Consider the following 23,814-nt stretch of genomic DNA (forward strand, 5'->3'; position numbering starts at 1 on the left):
ATGATTAAAATACTTCCCTGTTCCTCTGAAACTGAATTAAGTTAGCTCAGCCCAATTGCACATGCCAGTTTGAGAGCTCTTACATTATTGAGCTACAATTTAGAACTATCTACTTTTCTCCAGGAAAAAAATTAACATTATTTTTTACCTGATCTTGGATTGGATATTGAGGAAGGGAAATGAGGCGTTTGTTCAAATTTGATGAGGAAGTTCTCATCCCAAGAAGAAGTTTAAGGAGGCCAGGCCAGGGAACAGCAAAGGCCAGGCCACTTATCCCCCGTGGCAAGTCTTTGGATTCTCCACATGTGAGGAGGACGAAGTCTAGAGAGGCAATGTGAGATGGGTGCTAAGGAGGAAGGTGGATGTCTTTCATCCTTCCCTCCACCCACTGACTACCATTTTGGCCCATGGTGAGAGCCACCTACCTTTAGGAACAGAAGCCCTGCCTTCAACAGACTTCAGCAGTACAGAGCCTCTGGGGAGCTGCGGGAGAGTTATTGAATAGAGGGCTCAGTCGTGTTCCCAAGGACTCAAGTTCCTGTTGCACATGTCAGTGACAAAGGAGACAAAGGTCAGGAAGTCTTAACCCCCGCCCCCTGCTCTTCACTCAGTAACCAGAGCTAATTCAGGTCACATGCTTATTCCTGAAGCATCCCCAGCCAGAGCACGTAGGAAGAAACTTGACCAATCAGGCTCACTCACCTGCTTCCTGAGGCTCATGTCTACACAGGGAGGAAGGGCCTTTGGTGGCAATAAATGCTGGAAAGAAAAAGCAATGGCACCCACCTTAATACCTTGGGATATGCTTCCTAAATGTTGGACTCATTCACAAAAATGTATATTCAGGAAGCTAGAGGTAGCTGGAAATGAGCTCCCCTCCCCCAGAATAGACAAGAGCTAGACCCTGTCTCTTAAGTTCAAAGGACAAATTTACTTCTCCCCAGTCTTGACAGCTGAACATGGTACCCAGAGAATGAACAAACTCTGGAGCCATTGTGAAGCCTGGTAGTTATTAGGCATTGGTAGTTTTGCTCCCCATTGGATGTTTGAAAATATCTGGGGACAATTTGTTGTTGTTGTTGTTGTTGTTGTTGTTGTTGTTGTTGTTATCATTTGAGAATGCTACTGGCACTACATGGTAGATGCCAGAGATGTTAGGAAACACACTATAGATCACAGGACAGCGCTCAACAATAAAGAATGACCTAGCCTCAAACCTCTACAGCTGTGAGACATGCATTCAGGCCAATCCCATGATGCTTTGCTCCCTAGGGGAGGATATAAAAAGTAAGATGATTTGTCAGCTAGATGTGGCTAGAAGCTGGAAGACATAGACCTGCCTTTGTCCTTCCTTCTTTTCTCTCAAAAGACTTTCTTTTACATCCTTCAAATATGCACGGGTGTATAGAGAAAGAAATCTCTGCAAAGAGACCACCACTATTGGAGAACAGAGCCATGTTCAGCCACCCCTGTGTCTGCCCCAACAATTATGACTGGGTATTCAATAGCACTGGTTGGAATGAGGAAGAGGAGGGTTGGAGGAAAGATGGGCAGGGAAAGCATGATTGGAGCCATGGCCCTCCAGGCAGCCTTCAGCTGAGGCTGAAATCGATGAGGAAGAGGAGGGAGGGATGGAGGAAAGATGGGCTATGAAGGCATGATTGGAGCCAGGGCCCTCCAGGCAGCCTTCAGCTGAGGCTGAGATTGGCTGGTCCTTAGCTAGGAAGCACTCAGTGTCCAGGAGTGAGTCAAGGGAGAGTTGAAACACTGGCTTGAGACATTGAACCTGGCAGTTGAAGCCAAGCCAAAGGGTCCTCTGTCAAGAGCAGGTGGGAAAAGATGTCAGAGGGAGCCTGGGAGACAGGCACTAGATGAACAGGACAAATGGGGATGCCTCCTAAGGAAAGTCAGACATTGTGGCATTAGGCCAAAGTTCATGGGAAGCAACAGAGTACTGGTTGGGGACTGGGACATAAAAGGGAAAGAGGTGACTAAGCAAGCCAAGGAGCCTCTCCTAAGGGTGACCAAGGACAAGAGGCTCCCAGTTCTTGAGGAGCCATTGGCTCTTGGGCAAGTCCCCAGCAGATACCAGGAAACTCCAGACCCTCTCATGTTTCATGACAGACCACAGCTTGATTTTTATCTTGTCTTGGTCCCTGACCACCAGAGTGCTTCTGATGGACTGCAATCTGGGGTACCAAGGATTTTCCATTGACTTCTGAGTATTTGCTAAGTTAAATACTAGCCTGAGAAGGAGCAAGAGAGACAGAGCATCCTGCATCCTTGTGCATAACCAGTGCTGAGATTGGTGGGAGCCCCTGTGAACGATGTCCTGCAAAGTTAGTAGGAAACTAAAAAATGAACTTCCTGCCAGGTGCCCCTGCCTGGTGACAATAGCCAGCACCCTTTGTCACCAGTCCGCACTGGGCTAAGGAGGAGGGAACCTCTCAGGAAGCTTACTAGGTGAGGGTTGGAAAGACCTGTGCACTCCCTGGAGGAGCAAGGATGCCCAGCAGGGACCAGTTCTAGTAACAATACTTTGAGAAGGTAATCTGATTTAATCTGGCCATGGTTGGCTGAAGAACACTGGGCACTAGCTAAGCCCTACCATACCATGGCTTCCCTTTTCCTGTAGAGAGAGAGTGAGGCATCTCCTCTGGACAACCTCAGGTGACACTCTAATCACACCCAACCTTTGGTTTTTTAGAAACAGCTGTCCAATAAGGAGTTATGAGTTTCTAAAAACAAAAAAGCCCAGGAAAATTGACGCTCACCCTAACCCTTCCCATGTCGCTGTGAGGAGACATGGTGATAGCCTTGGAGGCACATGAGGCCAAGAAAGTCACAGCATTTAAAGTGGCCCAAGGGAGATGTGAGCCAAGTCTGGCTCCACCCCCCAGCTCCCTCCATCATGCAGCAGCAAGCTGGGCAGCAGAAGAGCCCTGCACCTTACTGTCTTTGAGTTCCAGAATTAGTATTGCTACTGAAAGTGACTGACTCACTGAAACTCAGCCTTCTTTCCTCTGTTCTACTAGCCACCATAGTAGATAGCTCACTCTTGCAGAGCAAAGCCTTAAACAATGGGAGCTTGGTGACTTCCTGCAGGGTGAAATGGTTTCATCTTGTGCGGCTTCTCTGGTGATCCGATCTCCTTGCACAGAGGTTTGCCTTCCGAGGAGAGATTGAATCTTGACTTCAATGGAGAGCCTCATTCAACATTAAAGTGTTCCTGGGCCAGTTCACTTACTCAGCAAATATTTACTCAGCCTCGCTCTGGGCCCTATGCCAAGCCCGATGCCGGGGAGAGAGAAAGTCGGAAGGCCACCATGATGGGAACTGGTTTTTATCCGTCCTTGTCAGGCCACAGGGACAGACTTCCAAGCTGCTGCCACCACCTCCTCGTCCTTTTCCTCTTCCTTTTTTGGTTTATTGAGATAAAGTCTCATGTGGTAGCTCAGCCTGACCTGGAACTCACAGCAAACCTCCTGTTTCAACCTCTTAAATGCTAGCATTACAAGCATGTACCACCCATTCTGGCAATTTTAACATAATTTAGGGACTTTAGTTTTTTCAGTTTGGGAGATTATTTTGTTTCTCAACCTGTGTTTCTTCATTTGCTGGCTATTTCTCTGCACGCTCACCAGGGACCTGTGTCTGCCCTACAGTGTCCATCTCTGATCCATGATCCTGAAACCCTTCACTTTCCTCTTGGGTCTCCCCACAGGTGGCCTCTCTGTCACTCCAGAGTCAGCATCAGCACCTCTCCTTACAGCCCTCCGGGCTTCCTAGAAGAGCTGTGCCCTGTCACCCTCCACCTCCATTAGCCTGCCATCATATACTCGCTTCTCAAGCCTCACACAGAATCACAACACCTTCTTTCTTCTTCTTTAAATATTTACAGTTTGTCTCCGACAGCAGAGGTAGATCCCAAACCTAGGCCAAACTCGACACCAAAGAGTTCTCTAGAGATCTCTGTTGGAGTGAGCAACCAGCTTCTGAAATCAGCAGAAGAGGAAACTCTCTAGGGGCCGAATATCCCACGGCGACCCTAGAAGCCCCTCTGACCTTTCCCTGATGGGAAGGTTTGAGATGGTAATCTCCAGGTGCTGCACCCTCAGTCCTGGACAGCAGGGAAGCACATGTGCACACGCACACACACACACACACACACACACACACACACACACACACACGCACACACACGCACAGCGCACGCACACAGTCTCCTTAAAAAGGCATATGACATAATCATGTCTAAAAGCGCCCTCTTTCATCTTTGCCTTTTAGCATCCCCTTTCCCAGAAGCTTCCCCAAGGAGCTGCTGGCTCGATGTCCCTCCAACCACGGGATTAATTGCCATCCTTCAGTAGCTAGTGTCTCTTAACAGCTCCATGGCAACCGTGCTTTGCAAATGCCAGCCAGTGTTTTTGCCAAAGGGACTCTACCCCTACACAAAATAGAACATTCTGAGTGAAATTTAAACACACTTTTTGAACGGCACTGTTCAGGATTTCTTCACACTTCACAAATGCTTTCTTTGCAAACATGGGTGTCCCAGTTACCCTGGGTGGGTGCCAAGGCCCTCAGCCCGGCGGCGTCTGTTTTCTCAGCTTCCAGGCAGCCGTGGTGAGACTTGAAAACAAACAGGATGAGAGAGCTGTGGATCCCCAACAAAAGAGGGTGTGTGTGTGTGTGTGTGTGTGTGTGTGTGTGTACCGTGTGTGTGTGTGTGTGTGTGCGTATGTGTGTGTGCACTGTGTGTGTATGTGTGCACCGTGTGTGTGTGTGTGTGTGTATGTGTGTGTGTGCATGTGTGTGTGTGCATGTGTGTCCAGTTGGTGATGACCACCAGAACTCTACCAAGAGATTCTTCGGACCCTGGAAAGAGCACCGCCTGCCACAGTTTCATAGGAAGATGGGGCAGTGACTGGTGTGTGAGAGGTCAGACAAAACATCTTGCTCTGCTCCCACAGTGAAAGCAGTTCTGGCACACCCACCTGTAGACGTGTCCAGAGGGGTCTTGCAGCAGCATCTCCTCTGCCCCTGATGGCAGAGGAGAGAAAGAGGGGAAGTCAGTGGACAGCCAGTATATAAGCCACCCACTGGGACACGCGTTTACTTACCTGCAAAAACAACACTCCCAGTCTTGGGTCCATGCTGAGCATCCATCCATTCACTAGCCTCAAGGGCTGATGTGTTCCATCAGTTAGTCATTCAACCAACATTCACTGCCTACAGACTTGGGTGAAGTTCCTTCTGGCTAAGATTCTAATCTCAGGAAGCCTTGGTTCTGAGATGTGGGACCCAGTCCAGATCTGGAAGAGGAAGCTGGGCTACCCAACTTTGCATTTAAGATCTTAGGACATTCTCTTTGGTTGGAAGATAAGGAAAGATGAAAGGATCGTGTTGTGGTGGTGCTGGTCTTTCATGAATAGGTGGGAGGTAGTGAAATTCTAGACCTTGAGACATGGTGGGAAAGGCAGGTAACAGAAAGAGCAGGCTGAACGGCCCCAATGTCAGAGCTGAGGGGTAAGAAATGTGCTTGGTAAGTGTGTGGTTTGTGAACTGTGTAGATCATGGAGACATTTGGTGTCAGGAGTGGGGTTGTGTTCACAAGAAACCAGGGGTTACTGAATATCAGCACCGGAGCTGAGGCTTGGAAGGTGGCTGTCCCAGTCAGATGAGGTGATCTAAGGCAGAGAACTAGCCAGCACCCAGAGACAAGGCAGGGAGGTCAGGTGGGGTGAGAGGTCAGGCGAGGTGAAAGGTTAGGCAGGGTGAATGGCCACAGGAACAGAGGAAAATATTTCCACCCTATCACTGCTTCTGTTCCTCAAGCAACTTTGCAGACATTAGCGGCAGCAGCACCTAGGACGTGAGGATCTAGAATTGGAGCCACCTGGTGGCTCTGTGACTCTGTGATGCCCCAAATTGGTCTTTCTGAGCAATGCTCAAGAGATGCTTGGAGCAAACTGGAGGAAGCCAGTTCTTTGGAATAGGGAAGGTCATCAGCTCCCAGCAGTCTACACATATCTCCCTATTTTTGTCTTTGGAGTCCATAGGAGAAACGACATTTTGAGGCAGTGTTGGGACTTGGGGACTCACCTTGCTGATGCCCGCAGTGTTGGCATCAGCCACTAACTTTCGGAGGCAGCAATGAAGATGGATGAGTCTTCCTCTTCCTTCTCCTCTTCCTGCAGTACCATAGATTGAACCCAGGACCTCATGTATGCCAGGAAAGCACTCTGCAATTGAGTTACATCTCCAGCCCCTTTCAATTTTTATATTCTGACAGGGTCCCCCTTGGCCTTGAACTTTCAATCCTTCTTCCTCCACCTCTTCAGTACTTGGGGTTCCAGACATGCTCCACCATTACTGGATAAATATTCTGTCTTGATCCATGTTGGTATTCACTACATGAAACCCCACTGGCGAGGGGAGAGGAAGGACAGGCTGGCATTCCCTGCAGGATTCAGCTCTGCGGAAGGGGTGCCCAGGCAGCATCTCTGCAGAGGGGCAGCTCCAGCTCTGTCTATGACATTAGCATTGCAACTCCGTTATTACCCGAGGAGGCTTACAGGTTATCAGGGAGCTACAGGAGCCATGGGAAAAAGGATAAAGATAAAGAGGGCTTTTAAAAGAAAATAACAAAAAGAAAAACTGTATTTTCTAATCTGAACCCTGCCCTGTAGTGGCTTTGTTAACTCCAGTCACTCTTTCAGGACGTAAACTGTTCAGGGCCACAATGAGGATGCTTCATCTTCACATTAACAAAAAAACACACAGCCCAATTTCAGCGTGATTCCCCCTAAAACCACTGCTGGACTCTCACTGCCATGGCTGCCAGAGCATAAAAATCCTCTAACTTCTCCATGGGCTGGGCAGCCAGCCTGCTTGTCAGCCAGGGGAGAATTGGGATTGGTGTCTTTAACAGGACCTGTGGGGGCATCCTCCAGAGACTCCTTCCAGAGCAGGGGGAAGTGGCCCAAGCCCCAACCTCCCAGACTCCTCTGCTTAAAGTTCCTTCCCCTCCTTTGCTGTCTGGAGACTCTGGGCAGGAGGCAGGAACCGAAGAATTAAATTCAGGTTCCCTTTCCAGCTCAGAAGGCTCTCCCACCAGAGGGCCTGCTTGCAAGGTTAAGATCTTAAGAGGAGACACTGGCCAGGAAGGAAGCCAGCCCTGTTCTGAATGTCATTTGAGTGGGCAGTTCCAAGTTCTGAAAGCAGAGGAGGCACAGCCATCGCTTCCAGGGAGGTTGTGAGCATGGAAAGGGTTGTGTACACAGGGGGACAGCGAGGGGGAGGGGAAAGATGGCCCCTGTCTTATTCTCCTGCTGCTCACGGGGTGACATGGGCTCAGTCACACCCTCTCTCCATTTTGCGAGCTGAAGTAGAAGAGGGGATAAGTCATCCAGTTTTGTCCTAGCTTTGTCAACCTGTTTGAAGGGGGAGAAGCAAGAGTCTCATACTTGGCAAAGTCCTTACGATCTTCCATGCACCAGTTAAACTGCACAAAGCACCCAGGTGAGGCAGTGAACAGCAATCACCAGAGAAGGACCTGAAAGGCCTGTGTCCCATGATGCTTACCACCCAGGTGAAGATAGGAAGTGAACCTCATGGCCCCAAAGAATCCCACAAAGTCAGGTGATAATGTGGCAGGGTGAGATCCAGGAATGGTCGCCTTGAGTTCTTGAAGGCCTGTGAACTATTTCCCGAGAAAATTTAGCTTTGTCTTGGGAGCTAACCAAGACTCTTCTCTGAGATTGTGTTTGTGATTGGTCAAGAAATGTTCAGAGAGGCTTCACCCAGCAACCAATGAAAACAGATTCAGACTCACAGCCAAACATTAGGTGGAGCTTGGAGAATCCTGTGGGAGAAGGGGAGGAAGGATTATGGGAGACAGAGGGGCCAAGGACACCACAAGAAAACCCACAGAATCAACTAACTTAGGCTCGTAGGGGCTCGCAGAGACTGAACCGCCAGCCAGACAACTTGCATGGGACTGACCTAAGCCATCTGCATACATGTAGCTTGGTCTTCTTGTGGGACTCCTGGCAGAGGGAGTGGGGGCTGTCTCTGACTCTGTTGCTTGCTCTTGGGACCCTTTCCTCCTTCTGGGTTGCCTCATCCAGCCTTAATAAAAGAGGAGGTGCTTAGTCTTACTGCAATTTGATATGCCATGGCTGTCTGATATACATGGAAGGACTGCACTTTTCTGAAGAAAAAGGAAAAGGAGTGGATGGGGGTGGGACTGGGGGAGGGGCTTGGAGGAGAGGAGGGAGGGAGGGGAACCTGTGACCCGGCTGGGGAAAAAATTTAATTAATTAAAATTTTAAATTAAAAAGAAGCCAGGCTGCAGTGGTGCTCGCCTTTAATCCCAGCACTTGGGAAGCAGAGGCAGGTGGATCTCTGTGAGTTTGAGGCCAGCCTAGTCTACAGAGCGAGCTCCAGGACAGGCACCAAAACTACACAGAGAAACCTTGTCTCAAAAAAATACAATAAAATAATAATAAAAATAAATAAATAAGAATGGTTCCTGTTTAGCATCCTGCAGTTTCTTGCACATCTCGTATCTTTCTCAGTGTTTGCTTTATAAAGTGGGCTTTGGTTTTTATACATTAACTCCCAAATATGCAGTGTCTGAATCTGTTTGACTTTACTCCAAATAGAGGTTCTATAAGATCTTCGAGACAGTTTGTAGCAATACTTTGAGACAAATTGATATTGTTTTGGGAGGCCTGGTATATAGGAGTCCCCAATTTGAAATGTTAAGGCCTGTTCCAATGCTGTTTCCTTTTATCCTCATAACACCACACATGACTTTTTAAGCATTTGTTTATTTTATTTTATGTGTGTGAGCCTTTGGCCTGCGTGTGTGTGTGTGTGTGTGTGTGTGTGTGTGTGTGCTGTGTGCCTGACTGGTGCCTGGTGGAAGTCAGAAGAAGGCATCAGAACCCTCGAAACTGGCCTTGCAGGTCGTTAGGAGCCACCACATTTGTGCTAGGGACTGAACCAGTGTCTTCTGCAAGAGCAGCAAAGGTTTTAACCACGGCACCATCTCTCCAGCCCCATGGCTTTTAAAAAAAACCACGGGTTCTGGGACTTTAATTCAGGTCCTCAAGCTTGAATGGCAATTGTTTGACTGACTGAGCCGTCTCTCCCTTATGTAGGTAAGAACACTGTGGTGCAGGGACATGATTGACCATGGCTAGGAAGCCTCAGAACCCAGATTCAAACCAACTCCGCCATCTGAGACACACTTCTTTAGCCTCTAACAGACCTGGGCTCAGAGGGTGGGGCTTGGGCAAGATCAGCAATTCTTTGCACTTCAGGTTACCTGTGTGTCCAGAGACCCTAACCCACAATCAGACCTTCTGAGGGCACTGTGGGGAGTAACAGAGCCATTTCCTGTGACGTACCTACCACTTAGTCCCTGGAGCATACAGGTCCACAGTGATGGTAGGTCACAATAGTCACAGTGACGGTGGTGATGGTTGCCCAGCCACCACCCAGGCAGAATGGTACAAAGAGAGCTGTGGGCTCAGAGAAAGAGTGATCTTTTTTCAGAGTTAGGCTATAGTAGAAATTTCAACATGAGCTGACTTCAGTGTGAAGGGGTGTGTAAGGGTTCAATTTTCTGAACAGTCTTAAGATGTGTTAGCTTCAGGCATGCCTAAATCCAGAGACTCCATCAATGTCATGGAGGTTTGTTAGGGAGGTTCTTAGATTCCATGTGCTGGTGACAGTAGCTCCAGAAGATAGCCTTCATCATCTTCCCAGATGCCATTTCATCCCACCTCTCCTGCCTAGACCTTTGCAGGCTCCAGCAGCGTCCTGAGGTCAGGGGCTTCTATGAACCCTGGGGTTCTCCAACTCTGTGAGGAGTAGTACATTTACTCTCCCTCAGTCATTCTTGCCTCATCCACAGGGACCCATCTCCCAAGTTAAATCTAGGTAGAAAAAGCGTCCCTACTGCCCTGGGGCCCCAGCCAAAGTCCAAGGATCTGGTGGCTTCCGGTGGGCTTTAAGGTCCTGTTCCTAAACCAGTTTCTATGGGCTAGAGAATGACAGGATCAGCCTGACCACCCTGAGGCGTACCTAACACCCTGGCCTGTGTGAAGGAGAGGAGGTAGTTCCCTAAAGAAAATCTGTACATCCCCATCTACAGGACACCAGATGCCCCAGTCATGGCCCTGAGTGGTTCAGCTGATAACAGCCAGTGCATATGGGGACAGTGACACATGCCCAGCTTCTTCCAGAGATATCACAGGGAGGTGGCCAGGAATGCTCCAAAGTACATTGGTCCCCTAGAGGCAACCTGATGATTATGTGACGCCTACTGGGGCCATGGTTTTGAGTTGATATGTAGTCCCAGGAGCAAGGAGAGAGAGAGATTCAAGAAAGATGAGGCAGTAACAGGTGGGGCGTCTTTGCGGCTGGTGAGGTCATACACCCCATGGGTTTCACTCCTAGAAGAAAAAATGTCGGAGCAGCAGGGACTGCAGCCCTCAAAGACCTGCTCACCAGACTGCCCTGACCCCGGGCTCTGCTTGGTCAGGAAGGACTCCTCCCTGTGGGCCTTCGATGTATCCTCACAGAGGCCCATGGGTTCTTATCCCCGGGCTTGATGGAGGTGCTCCCACAATGATCTCCAATAAATCAAAGCTTAGTTCAAGGTGAGAACAGGAAACAGAGAGGGCACAAACCAGCAATTCCATCCAAGCCCAGACTCTGCCAACCATAGGGCACAAGCCACCTGCATCCCTGGCAGGCACCTAGCAACTGAAAATGAATGGACAGACACTGAACACTGGCTGACTCTTTCAGCCCTGGATTCCTCCCCACTGGGGACACAGAGCATCATGGTGCCTCCTTGACTGGGTCCAGAGAGAGACAACCTAAATATCCTGAGTTCCTCCTAATGCTTCTTAGGGAACAGGCACCCAGGAACTAATGATGTTTTTCAGCCCACGTTTCCTTCAGTATAATGAGTCCTGTGTCCCCTGTGAGCCTGTTTGTGCTGAAATGACCTCCTAGAAGTCCAGGGTGCAGGGACACCTTTCTTCTTAGCTCTGGGATTGTGAGGGGACAAAGCACTCAGCTACTTTCTTGTCTCCTTTAGGACCTACAAAATAAAAAAACAAAATCAATAAATGGGAATCACACTCCTCTCTTTGTTTCTGAATAGAGAAAATCTTATCTCCGTTTTCCAGGGCCTGCCCTCCCCTCCCCTTTGCGGACCAACGTCCTTAGCAAAGGCAGCCGCCTTCAGTGTATCCTCTCCAGTGGTGCACCATCCCCTCTCCTGCCTGCATCCTCGCTGGTCCCAGCAGCCAGCGCCTTCTGTGAACCACTGAGGTCCTCTGGCTCTGGCGGTCCATAAGCAAAGTCAGTTCTCTCTCCCAGCCACTGTCTCGCCTCACCTTCCCTGTCTGACACTCTTCTACCCACCAAAACTACCCCCCACAAGCTCCGATACCTTTAACAGTTTAGTGTCATTGCAAGCACAGAGATGTGATTGGACAACTTTTCCCTGGGTCGCCCAGGATTTTAATAAGCTGTAGCCTGATCAAAATGGCTCCGTCTGGAGTGTCTCTCCAAAGAGCCAAGGCTAGCTGTGCAGCAGGACGTTCTCCCCAACAGCATACATCTAGATATTTTGGCCTCCTGGGAGACTAAGTAGAACTTGCAAGAACTTTTGGGGAAAATCCATGCAGGCAGAACCCTATGACTCTCCTTTATGCATGTATAGTTTTGTTCACTTTGGAACAGAGACAAAATGCCCTTGGGGTGCCCAGGTTGTGCCAGGACCCGCACAGGCCTGGTGCCCTACATTCGTGTACCTCTCTTCCATTACCATTACCTTCTAGCTAGGGAGTCGGTGTCGGCCAGACCCTCTGCCGGCATGGATCCCAGAACTCCACACCAGGTGGGAATTGTTTAACTAGATTCCCGTGACTGGAAAATTCTGGTAATTGTGTAATAACAACAGCAACAGCGTTCAGCAATTACCCAGGGTTTTTCATCTTCAGGCCACTTTACCCACATTAACTAATTAAGTCTCCCAGCCTCCCTCGAAAGCAGGAAGGGCTGCCGGCCCAGCGCCTGCCGGAGCATGTGATCACTTAATGAGAGCAGCCCTGCGACAGGGTGGGGAGCTCCTGGGACAGCTAGCCTCTACCCCAAGGGGAACCTCCTAGCCTCTTACTGGTCATCCACCAAGCTCCCCGAACACTGCAGGACACTGACCGGGAAACTTGTTCCTCACGTTGCAATAATGATTCTGGACTCAGTACATGATACTGGACCTGATTTCCAGGAAGGACAATTGACCACAGAGTCCTACCATTCTCAGGGGTACCAGACTCCCTCTTCCAGGTCCTACTCTCTCCCTCCTTCCCAATCTGTGCCCACCCCCCACCCCCAAGTTACAGGTGCTCAAGACTAATTCGTGTTCCCTTGAAGCTTTCTAGGACCTCCCTACGAAACTCTTCCTGACACAGACCACATCCTGATCACTGTAGGTACTTGATGTAGATACAGGGATGCTGAGGCCTGACCCTGCCTTGAGCTCACAGGCTGGTACAGGATGCACTAAACCCTGTCCCTATCCTCACCAGCTCCTGGAGCCCACAGAACCCAGCTGGGCCTCCAGCATCTGATTTTGCTTCTGGGCTGTGATAGTGACTGGGCTGCATCAGCCCTGGGCACTAAGGCTGAGAGCAGAGCCTCTCACTCACCATCCGTAGGGTCTCAAGGAGCCCTGCGGAGTGAAGGGGAGGGGAGGGGGCATTTAGCTGGGGTGGGCTGGAATCTCGGTCCTTCAGACACTCTCTCCATCCTGTGGCTTGGGTAGCAGTTGTTGCTTGGAGGACTAAACCAGGCAAGCTGAGGCCTGAAGGCAAGACCAACCATCAGAAGCCATCTCTGGAAACAGAGGCACTGCTTTATTTTCTACGGGGGGTGGGGGGGGGAGCAGCACAGTCCTGTCCCCAGAACCCAGCAGCCGCCCAGAGAGGGTCACAGAATGTAGCTATTATATGCCCTGCAGCATGAGAGGGTCCCTTCTGGTTTGTGACCGGGAAGCGAGACGAAAAAGGAACCTGCATCCTCCAGGGACGGGCAGACCCTAGGGAACCTAGGCAACAGGTGCCGTACCCTGGCCCTTCTCAGAAGGTGGGGTTCTAGGGTTTTCTTCTGTCCTCTCAGCTCTGGCCCTATGGCCTGCTCTAACTCCATCCTGCCTATGAGCAGGCCTCTATGGGGGACGTGGGGGCTGGACTGCCCTGCTGGGTGTTAAGAGAGCCAGCTTCCTTTCCTCTGGAACCATCAACCCCACTCCATTCCATTACTCCAAGCACAGAGGACAGCTGGCAGGCTGCCAGGGGCAACTACAGCATGGGCAGGACTTCTCTCTCCCATGCAGCCTGGTGACACCCCCGGCCCTGAGCTGCCCGCTGCCGTCATTTATCCATTTCCTAATAAATCCTGTCCTTCTGTCTGCCAGCTCCACGCTCTTGTTTTACGGGCTCCCATCCTGGTTGTTTATTAAGCATACAGGTCCAGAAAGCTGCGCCTCTTCAGATCGGGCTCGCAGGGTCGTTGAGATCTGCATAAATGGTGCTAATATGACAGATGCGATCACGGAACGGGCTCTTGGCACAAACAATGCTGATTTACTCCATCCCCTCCCCGCGGCCACTGCCTCTCGGGTTCTCCCCTCAAGCCCCCCGCGGCAAGTGGGGAGGTGTGTGGCACTATTACATGCTATTATGACTTTCCGGGTAATGTATACATTTTCACTATCGCGTGGCCTTTCTCCTTCATTTTTCATGAGAACTGGCACGAGATTAATGACGGAGCCTCGGAAGAGACGGAGCGCCGTGCCACTCTGATTTATTGACCACTTAGCGTTGATGAAGCTGCAAACAAGAGTCAGACAGATGTTGCAGCTGCATTTTTCTTTATCAAAACCAACCGCTCTTTGCATTTTTAACCACTTCCTGCGTCGCTGTCCTCCTGCTCTACACAAAGGGCGCAGGCTCGGGGCCGCCTTCCTCTGCACCCAGGAAGCGGGACCAGGCCTGGCACCCAGTTCATACCGGAAGTGGCCAAGTGGAAGACCCAGGCCTCTTGCTCTTGGTGACTTGAGTCCTCTTGATGCAGGACTAGCTCACTCCTGCACCCATAACTCACCCCCGAACCTGTCAGACACCCTGGGCTGAGTACTGGGCGCTTCTGATCGGCTGTGGCAGAGGCCTTCAACGTGAGTGCTGGTGGCAGGGAGGGGACCGCTTCCCTCCCTCCCAGTGAAGTGAGGGCTGTTGAACTGCCCTCCCTATTCTGATAGAGCAAGAACTATGGCTGGGGAGATCAGCCATGTGAGCCCTGTGGGGCCCTGAACCTGCCCTTCACCTCTCAGAAAACAGAAGTGGCCCACTTGAGGATCAGATGAGGAGCCTCAAAGGGCTAAGCAGTTTAGCGCCACCTCAAGTCTCTGCTCATCCTATGGCTGTCCCAGGCTTGGGTACGCCCCTCCTCTCCTTTGCTCTGTCACTCTGTACCACCTTTTCCCACAAGCCTGGCCTGAGGTCCAGCCCTCCAGGCCCACATTTTGCTATGAGCTGACCTCCCTTGCGAGGACTTTGCAAGGGAGGCCCGTGTTTCCTTAGCTGATGAGGATCTTTCAGAGAAAAAACAAACACATGCTGGTTGGTCCCTTCCAGCCCCTAGCCAGCTGCTGATGTGACAGAGCATACACAGCTGGAGGTTTGTGGCAGAGCCTCTTCATGTTAACATGAGTTACAGGAGTTGCTGGTGAGCACCACAACCCCTTGCCCTCCCAGCCTCGGCCACGGGCACTACACAGTTCCATGAGGGCGGAGCTGTGAGGACTTCTTTGTTCAAAGCAGTCCCATGTCCATTTCTTCCAACCTCTCCCCACTTGGCCCACATCATCCCCATCAGCTTTCTAAATGGGAGCCCCACCTCAGGAGGAGGGTTGGCATTGGCCACAAGAACCCTGGGGAAGAGAAGAGTCATAGAGATCATTCAGGGAGCAGACAGCAAACTGCAAGCAGCCTCTACCAGGTCTCCATCTAGAGACTCCGGGAGTCAGGAGGCCGAGGCAGCAACTCTGAGTGAGTAAAAGGCCTCCTCCTGAACCTGCTGAAACGCCAGTAGCTTCCTTTGGCAGTTCCCTTTCCCAGCAGGTATCAATTGCAAATGACTTCTTGGTCGGGGTGAGAGCCTGGGTGCACTCCCCCTTTTCTGTCCTGGGATTTTGTCTGTTGCTGTGCGTGTGTAACTGGCCTCTGTGAGTTCATTTGTGCATCAGCCCCGTTGTGTCTGGGTGATGACGTTTCCTTGGAATCATTCACCACCTCCCGCTCTTACAATCTTTCCACCTCCTCTTCACACAGATCCCTAAGCCTTAAGGGGAGGGGGCTGATAAAGACATCCTGTTTAGGGCCGAGCTCCAAAGGTATGTGCTTTCTTGAGGTACAGCTCACATCAGCCAGCAAGAGCGGCATAGGCAGATGGGGGAATGAGCAGCTTATTGGGGAGTGGGAGACGAGAGAAACATGTCCTGCTTGCTGCCACACCAGGAGTGTATGTGTAGATTTAGTCTCAGGGCCAGGGGCCATCTTAAAGCTATTAAAGTGTACCTGATTGTGTTAGAAGAAATGGTTTGAGGAAAAGGAGAAATGTAGCTGGAGTTTTCCTGCCTGGCCCACAGTCAGGACAAATCTCTCTCACCTGCCAGTCCCACAGCCGCTCAGACCCAACCAAGTAAACACAGAGACTTATATTGGTTACAAACTGTATGGTCATACCAGGCTTCTTGCTAACTGTTCTTACAGCTTAAATTAATCCATTTCTATAAATCTATACCTTGCCACATGGCTCGTGGCTTACTGGCACCTTCACATGCCGTTTGTCATCGTAGCGGCTGGCAGTGTCTCTGACTCAGCCTTCCACTTCCCGTCTTTATTCTCCTCCTTGTCCCGCCTATACTTCCTCCTGCCTGACTACTGGCCAATCAGTGTTTTATTTACCAACAAATCAGAGCAACACATTTGCCATGCAGAACATCCCACAGCAGAGAAAGGAAGTGAGGAGACTTGAGAGAAGGAAGAGCTTCCTTCCCACACCCACACCATTAGGTTTGGACTCCAGCCTTGCAAGCATGTGGGCAGAGTGGAAGGGTCTGGCTGGCTGCAAGGACAGCTGGCAGAGTTGACAGAGACAGAGGGGTGTGGAGGGAGGAGAAGGACAGCTGCTCTTTCAGAGGAGGTGGGTCATAGTGGTGCCATTCTTTGCTGAGTGTAGCCTGGAAGGAGCCAGGTGTGGCAGTGCAGAATTATACGTTGGCCACATGGACCTGGAAGTATTTCTGAGGAGAGGAGCTGTATTCAGGCTAACAGGCAGGTGGGCTATGGTGAATGGAGTCCTGCTGGAGAGGGGACTAGGAATCCTTGGGAGCTTCAAGTTTGCATCAAGATAAGGCCACCAAGCAGGGAGGGAGGGATGGAAGAAAGAGAGCCAAAGACCCAGCACTGTGCCCCACACCCACCACAAGGGGTCTGTGAAAATGGGGACAGGCTTGGGCTGCCAGTGGGAGTGAGGACTTTCCCACAGGTGACCTGTCTGCTAAAAGTTGAACACTGCTCACCCTCTCAAAAAGGACTTCAGGCGGGGCTGGAGGAACAGCTCAGGGGTTAGAAGCACTGGGTGCTTCTCTAGAGGACCTAGGTTTGATTCCCAGCACCCACATGGCAGCTCACAACTGTCTGTAACTCCAGTTCCAGAGGATCCATGGCACCAGGCATGCATGTGATACACCACACACACACACACACACACACACACACACACACACACACACACACACACAGGCAAAATACCCATCAACATAAAATAAAATAAAATAAATATTTTAGAAAAAAAAAAGAAGGACTTCAGGCTTTGGTTGGGTTTGGTTGGGGTTCGGTGGCCACCGAGACTATCAGGGCTTTGGGCCATTCATATACTGCTTGGTTTCGTTCAGAGGCCAGGCAAGATTCCTACCCACAGTCCCAGTGAGAGAGATGGGCCCTGCTTCCGTTTGTAGTTGAGATGCTACAAGCACCAAGAGTCCCGATAGGAAGCTGCAGTCTGTGCCTCTTTCCAGAAGACTAGAGAACCTCTCAGACTGACTCACCTTTGGCTCCCCCAACACTGTCACAGACCAAACCATAGGGATCCTCTTATGCTGACATTCAAAGCCCTACCTGAATTCCAAGACATTCAGGGCTCAGCTCCAAAGTCATGTTCATTTTAAGGAGCAGCCCCTAGCTTCATGGAAATCCCAGAATTGTCCCTCCACCCCAGCCCACATCAAAGCTGGCAAGAATGTGGGCTGCTCTGACATGGAAATGAGCATCCATGAAACTGATGCATTGGAGCACTAAGGAGTATATACTGTTCTGCCAAGAATACCCCATAAACTGTATGGCTAACGAATAAAGCCACAGCGTGGCCAAGAAGAGAGATGTGCCCCAAATTCTGAAAACCCTCTATGTCTTAAAACTGGCCCAAGCCAGGGAGTGGGAACTTGACGCTCCCCTAAGGATTCCCCGGCACTGGTTCCCTGGGGTGGAATCTGGGACCCAGTGCTGCCTGCCTCTCCCTCTTCCAAACCCAAGCCAAGCTTCTCGGCCACCAGGGGCTGGGCTTCCTGTTAATTGCATCAAAGCAATACAGAAAGGCAAGCTGACAAAAGACCATGTGGTGAGCATGTGCTACCAGAAGGGAGTTGATCTAAAACCCTTGAGTTGGTGGTAGATGGTGTGAGTCCATCGGCTACTGGTTCTGTGAATTTATGAAGTAGAGTGTGGCTACAACTCAGTGAAAACCCAGGCTTGGTGGTGGCCATGGTGACTCATGCCTATGACTCACCCTTTAGGAGGTTGAGGTAGGAAAGTCGCTCTAACTCAGAGGCCAACATGGGCTTTATAGTGAGCCAGCATGGCCTATAGTGTGAGACCCTGATTCAAAGATGGATGTGAGAGAGAGAGAGAGGGGGGGAGAGAGAGAGAGAGAGAGAGAGAGAGAGAGAGAGAGAGAGAGAGAGGAATTAGCTTTGTATGTTAATGCCCACATTCAGAATTGCTTCCTACCCTTGCTGGGCCCAACATCAGCAGACCTCAAGTCAGAGTCATAATTTGACCTGTTTTCATTTCTCCAAACCTGAAATGAGTCCGTTATTGCCAGGACGTTATAATATCCCAGGGCCTTGACTGAGAAGAGACCCAGACATGAGAGCAACCAACCAGCTTGTCAATTGATCAGTCCACCGAGGGACTAGGAGGGCATTCTGGAGAAGGAGGGCCCAGTCACCACACCTTGGGAAACTGAGAGTCGAGGGACTAAGGAAGGGCATCCTGGAGAAGGAGGGCATCCTGGACCTGCCATGAAGGAATAAGTGGAGGCTGTTTGCACCGAGGACTGCAGGCAAATCTCAGGCAACTTTCCAGATGCCTGAGGGCAAGAAGGCCGGCCGGGCTGCAGGCTGGGGTCCACAGGCTTCACAAGCAATAGACTGTATTTCTCCTGGGTCGTGCACAGGCTGCCTCAGGAACCCAGCCTGTGCTCAGCGGGCTGTAGGGACAGGAGAGAAGCCACAGCTTTTCATCTCCCAGGCATTTGGCATTCCAGCTCCCTCCTGATGAGCCAAGCTCCCTCCAGGGATGAGATCAGAGGAAGCCGCAGGTGGCCAGCTGGTCCCTGCTGACCTTTGATCCTTCCTCTTATCTTTCCTCCTCTTGCTCAGCAGCCAGCTCTGCTGCCTAGCTGGACCCAGGCTCCAGAAAGAAACCTCAGTCAAGCCCTGGCTTCAGGGTGAGCAGGACTAGGATTCTAGAGTCACCCCGTATCCCTTCAGACACCCCATCCATTCGGTGGGCATGGCAGACCCACACAGGCCACCGCCTGTCAGGCATATTGCAAGAATAATGCGAAGTGAAGAGCAGGAGAGCAGTCAGGCTGAGCACAAAGCAGCCACCAGATGTCTTGGCAGGACTGGAGTTTGAAGTCAGAGCCCTGGCTTCCAGCCCAGGTGGGTCCCTCGCCAGGCACAGAGCTCTGGGCAAGCAACCTCACAGAGTTCCCCTCTCCAGAGGGAGGGTGCCCTGCCTGGCCTGCCCGCCTCCCTAGCTAGTGTGGACACCAAATGAGATGATGACTGTGAAAATACTCTAAAAAGAATGGATCGGCCCACGGTGGCAGGGATTATCTTTATTATTAAGGAGCGCGATTTCCACAATCCAGAAAAGCTGCCATTAACAAGAAGGCTCCTGTTCATGTTGATTTAATTTCCTGGTTAACTGAGCGTTGGTAGGAAAAAAAAAAAAACATGTTTCAACCCTTATTGGAAATCTTTTTAAATTATGCCAGTTTGCTTTCTTACACTGGTCATGATATAGTCTTGAGTCTTTATTTATTAATGAGCTGATTGATTCATATTTTCATTTATTACTCTTGCTCTGAATGTAACCAAAACCACAGCCACGGACTTGGCCTCCCTCTGCCGGGGACCTTGTCCACTCCTGGGACTTGAGTTTGGGAAAAACAGAGGGTAGGGGCTGCAGAGAAACACGGGGAGGGCCTACCATGCGGCTTTTCCAGTTTTCTTCAGGGTTTTGATGTTTTCTTAGAAAGCTACAAGAGAGTGTGGCTTGAGAAATACTTCTGGCCAGGGCAGAAGAGTTAAGCAAGTTTGTCCAGGAACATTTGTGGGAAGGAGGGATCGGTCTGGATTGGTGAGTTGACTGGCGATTGTTTGCTTGTGACATGGTCTTTTGATGCCCAAGCTGGCCTTGAACTGGCTATATAGCCAACTACATATATGACCTTGAACCTGATCCTACTGCTTCACCTCCTGCTCAGTACTGACATCACAGGTGTTCAACACCACACCTGACCTGCCATGCTTGTTCTTAACTCATTTGTCATGCCTGGTGTGACCAAATAAACAGCCTCTCCTTCAAGAGTCTAGGAGAAGACTGTCTGAAAGTCTCTTACAACAAAGCTGCTCAGAAACCCCAGGTTTCACCATCAGAGCTACTGGGGGCAAAAAGGGGGTGCCTGTGTCCCTGGATTGAATCTACTGGGGCACACCTGACCGCTTAAATAGAGTCCTCTGAAAACCAATGTCCTTGAAGTCTTTGGGCTAACAGCCCTTTCCATTCTTAAGCTCTAAAGTGGATTGAAGAAGTGTCTGAGATTCCCAGTGACGGTTATCTGCTGGGTGAGGTAGTGTGACAAGTGCTATGTGCTGTTTAAACAGGGGATGGTCCCAGGCTGCAGACAGAGGCTAAGCCTGGAGAAGCAGATCTGAAGCCCTGGTAGCTGCTTTTCCCTTGGGTGTCTTCATTAGTGACCTCAGTGAATGTGACCCGGAACCATTCATTAAGCAGCCAGGGTGAGAAATGTGAGGCAGCTGCTGGCCTGGAATCTTGATGCTCACAGGAGGCACAGTTCCATCTCATAGTTGAGGTCCTTGGCTGCATGCTCATCAGCCACAGTGTAGGTCTGAGGCTCTCGGGGTGATTTGGCCTCTGAGAGCCCTGGATAAAGCCAACAGCCTTCCCCAATGAAGGCTGTTGTCCCAATGAAGACTTAATGGCACACGGTGGATGGAGGTCAGGGAAGATGCTGGCATCCCTCAAGTGCCTAGCATGGTCTCATATGCCATCACCTGGCTCCAGCATAGAGTACCAGTGCCATTCAGGCAGTGTAGGGGTGACCTACATCGACTGTGCCCTCATGTTGCCAGTGTTTGCTCTCCCCACAGAACCCCGACATCGTCCTGGTGCACTACCTGAATGTGCCGGCCATCGAGGACTGTGGCAAGCCCTGTGGGCCCATCCTCTGCTCCATCAACACTGACAAGAAGGAGTGGGCGAAATGGACAAAGGAGGAGCTCATCGGGCAGCTGAAGCCCATGTGTGAGTACCTCCCTGTGCCCCAGCCAGCATTGCCCAGCTGGGTCTTGGGGACTCAGCATGGAGCCCTGATTTGCTCAGACACAGTGACACTTTGAATTTAGCTTTAATGGCATTCCTTCCGTCACTTGATCCTCAAAAGCTTGCGCGCTGCAGTCAAGGCACGAACCCTCAGACCCGGGCTCAGGAGATGGCTTAATCTGTACAGTGCTGCCTTGCAAGCATAAGAGCCTGAACTCAGATCCCTGGCATTCATGTAAAAATCCAGGCACAGCAGAGGTCACGGTGAGATGAGAGGTGAAGACAGGTGGGTCTCCGGAAGCTCTTCAGCCAGCTAGCCTAGCCTGCCTGGTGAAGTTCCAGGCCAATGAGAGACTCTGCCTTAAACAAAAAGGTGGGGAATACCTGAGAACCCCCATCCCAAGTTGTCCTATGACCTCCATACACATGTACCCACCCTGACATGCACGTACCTCAGACTGATAAGACTCACGGAGACAATAAGACTCAGAGACCTGAGACAGAGTAGGCTGAGAGCGAGCGAGTGTGTCTGCCCCACGTAGGAGCAGGGCAGGGAGCAGAATAGCTGGTAGAGCTGGCCCCGCTCCTACCCTTGGCTGCCTGTGCTGGCTCTGGACATGGCAGCAGGCTGTGGGCCCTGGGCTGCCGCAGTGCCCAGCCTGAGTGGCAAACGGCTTTCGGTGATTGAGTTGATTTCATTTCATCTGCAAAGCTGAGCTTTCTGCAGCATCTGGGTTACTAGGGACAAAATGTTATGTATTGGAGGAAGACCCAAAGAGTCGACCGTGGGGCTGGGTCTCAGGACAGAGCATCCCCTGAGCTGACCTCCTGAGCTTAGTCAGACTGTCTCTGGTACCACATGTGGCCCAGGAGCCGTCAGGATTCAGGATTCATCCTTGGCTGCGACTCTACCTGTGTCTGCCCCGGCCTGAAGCCACTGGTGTGACCCTCCTGCCAAAGGCGGGCAGTGCCTCCTCCTTAGGCCCCCACCTCAGACCTCTGCACCCATCCTGAGGCCTTGTGGCCACCATGCCTTTCTTTCCTCTATCTGGCCTCTCCTTACTTCACTTGTTCACCCCACTTCAGGTTCCTGAACTCAACTTGTATACAACCCCTCCCCGTAGGAGCATATGCCCTAAGGCCCCCTGGTCTCCTCAAAACCCCTACTCCAAGGAGCAGCAGACAGAAATAAACCCAGAGGGGCCACACAACCTCTTCCTAATTCTGCAGAGCAAGGAAGCAGGGTAGCCCTGGCACCCAGTGAGTGCTTTGGGGTGCAAGCAGAAAGCACCTGTCCTGGCTTTAGTCCAGTGTCTGCAGAACACTGGACAACAGACCACAGCCTCCAATATCCAGGCTCTGGGAGAGCAGGCTGCCCACCTGTGCCCTCTCATCTCGGGGCCAGGGGTCCTGCTTCTTAGGTTCCTGGCTTCCAGATGGTCCCTACTTCTAATTCAGGGACCAGAAGGCCTCCAGGGATGCCAACAATCACAGACACTTGTCCTACTCAACCCCACATGGGCCCCTGTGTCATTTGTCCTTTCTCCTAGGCAGTGCCCTGGATTAGCTGGGGCAGGGACTCTGCCCAATACATACTCTGATGCCACCTGGCCAGTGGATGGACCCACCACCACTGGTCCACACCTCAGTGTTCTGGCTAATCCCACCTCTGGTCCACACCTCAGTGTTCTGGCTAATCCCACCTCTGGTCCACACCTCAGTGTTCTGGCTAATCCCACCTTCTGTCTAATCCTGCCACTGGTCCACATCTCAGTGTTCTGTGTAATCCCACCTCTGGTCCACACCTCAGTGTTCTGTCTAATCCTGCCACTGGTCCACACCTCAGTGTTCTGTCTAATCCCGCCTCTGGTCCACATCTCAGTGTTCTGTCTAATCCCACCACTGGTCCACATCTCAGTGTTCTGTCTAATCCCGCCATAGGTCCACACCTCAGTGTTCTGTCTAATCCCACCTCTGGTCCACACCTCAGTGTTCTGTCTAATCCTGCCACTGGTCCACACCTCAGTGTTCTGTCTAAGGAAGCCCAGGCAGCAGGGGCACATTGCTTCTCCCCTCTGGAACTGTCATATTTGTCTTCTGGGTCACTGGAAAGAGTTCTTCCCAACATGTGCCATTGGCAAATTAGGGTCTGTTTGCCAATGAAAGGCTCTAGCCAGTCCACCTGGAGCAGATGACTGGGTCCTGGCAGAAGAGTCAGAGACTGTGTGTGCCAGAAACACACCTGGGACACGCTACAAGGGAAAGCCATGTCTGCCAAGCAGACCCTTCTGCTCAGGGTCTCTGCCCAGGGCTTCATCGCTAAATGCTCACTGACAGCTTCTACGTGAAGCCATCAGTACCATGCTCCCTGACACCCGGTGCTACCTCAGCCAGGCAGGAGGCTCAGGCTCCTGAATTCCAGGGGGCAAAAAGAAGACTTGATTTGGCTCCTAAGGTTTAACTGGAAGGAACAGTGAATGCTTGTTCACAGCCTGTAGTGCATCAAGGAAGTTGTACAAAACCTTCACAAGAAGGAGACCAAGAGGCCACAGCCCTCAGCGAACTGTGCATGCCTGTCTGCAGGCAGGCCCTGCCTGGGAACTGACACTCGGAAACAGCCCCCATAAGTGCCTAGCTGCTGATCAGACTTGGGCAGCACACAGGTGCCAGCCAGCAGTGTTCAGGGAAAACACTGTGTGCTGAGAGCCAAGGAGCCATCAGATGGGTTCCAGAATCAGGCATGCCATGAACAGCGGAGCCAAACACATTAGCTTCATAAATCACTTTCCTTCAAAGACTTCCCTGT

At 51.1% G+C, this 23,814-nt stretch overlaps 1 protein-coding gene across 13 annotated transcripts in view; it reads left to right on the forward strand.

The window, feature by feature from the left end:
- Camta1 (calmodulin binding transcription activator 1) overlaps positions 1-23,814 on the forward strand; it is an 857,753-nt gene that overhangs the window by 727,146 nt on the left and 106,793 nt on the right. For all 13 annotated transcript variants that reach the window (XM_052717375.1, XM_052717378.1, XM_052717377.1 and 10 more), the window contains one exon: positions 20,837-20,990. In XM_052717375.1, the coding sequence (XP_052573335.1) occupies positions 20,837-20,990 (154 nt within the window). The remainder of the gene's footprint in view (positions 1-20,836; positions 20,991-23,814) is intronic.

The sequence above is a fragment of the Peromyscus californicus genome, unplaced genomic scaffold (assembly GCF_007827085.1).
Source record: "Peromyscus californicus insignis strain IS unplaced genomic scaffold, ASM782708v3 Scaffold_5__1_contigs__length_169319896, whole genome shotgun sequence".
NCBI lineage: Eukaryota > Metazoa > Chordata > Mammalia > Rodentia > Cricetidae > Peromyscus > Peromyscus californicus.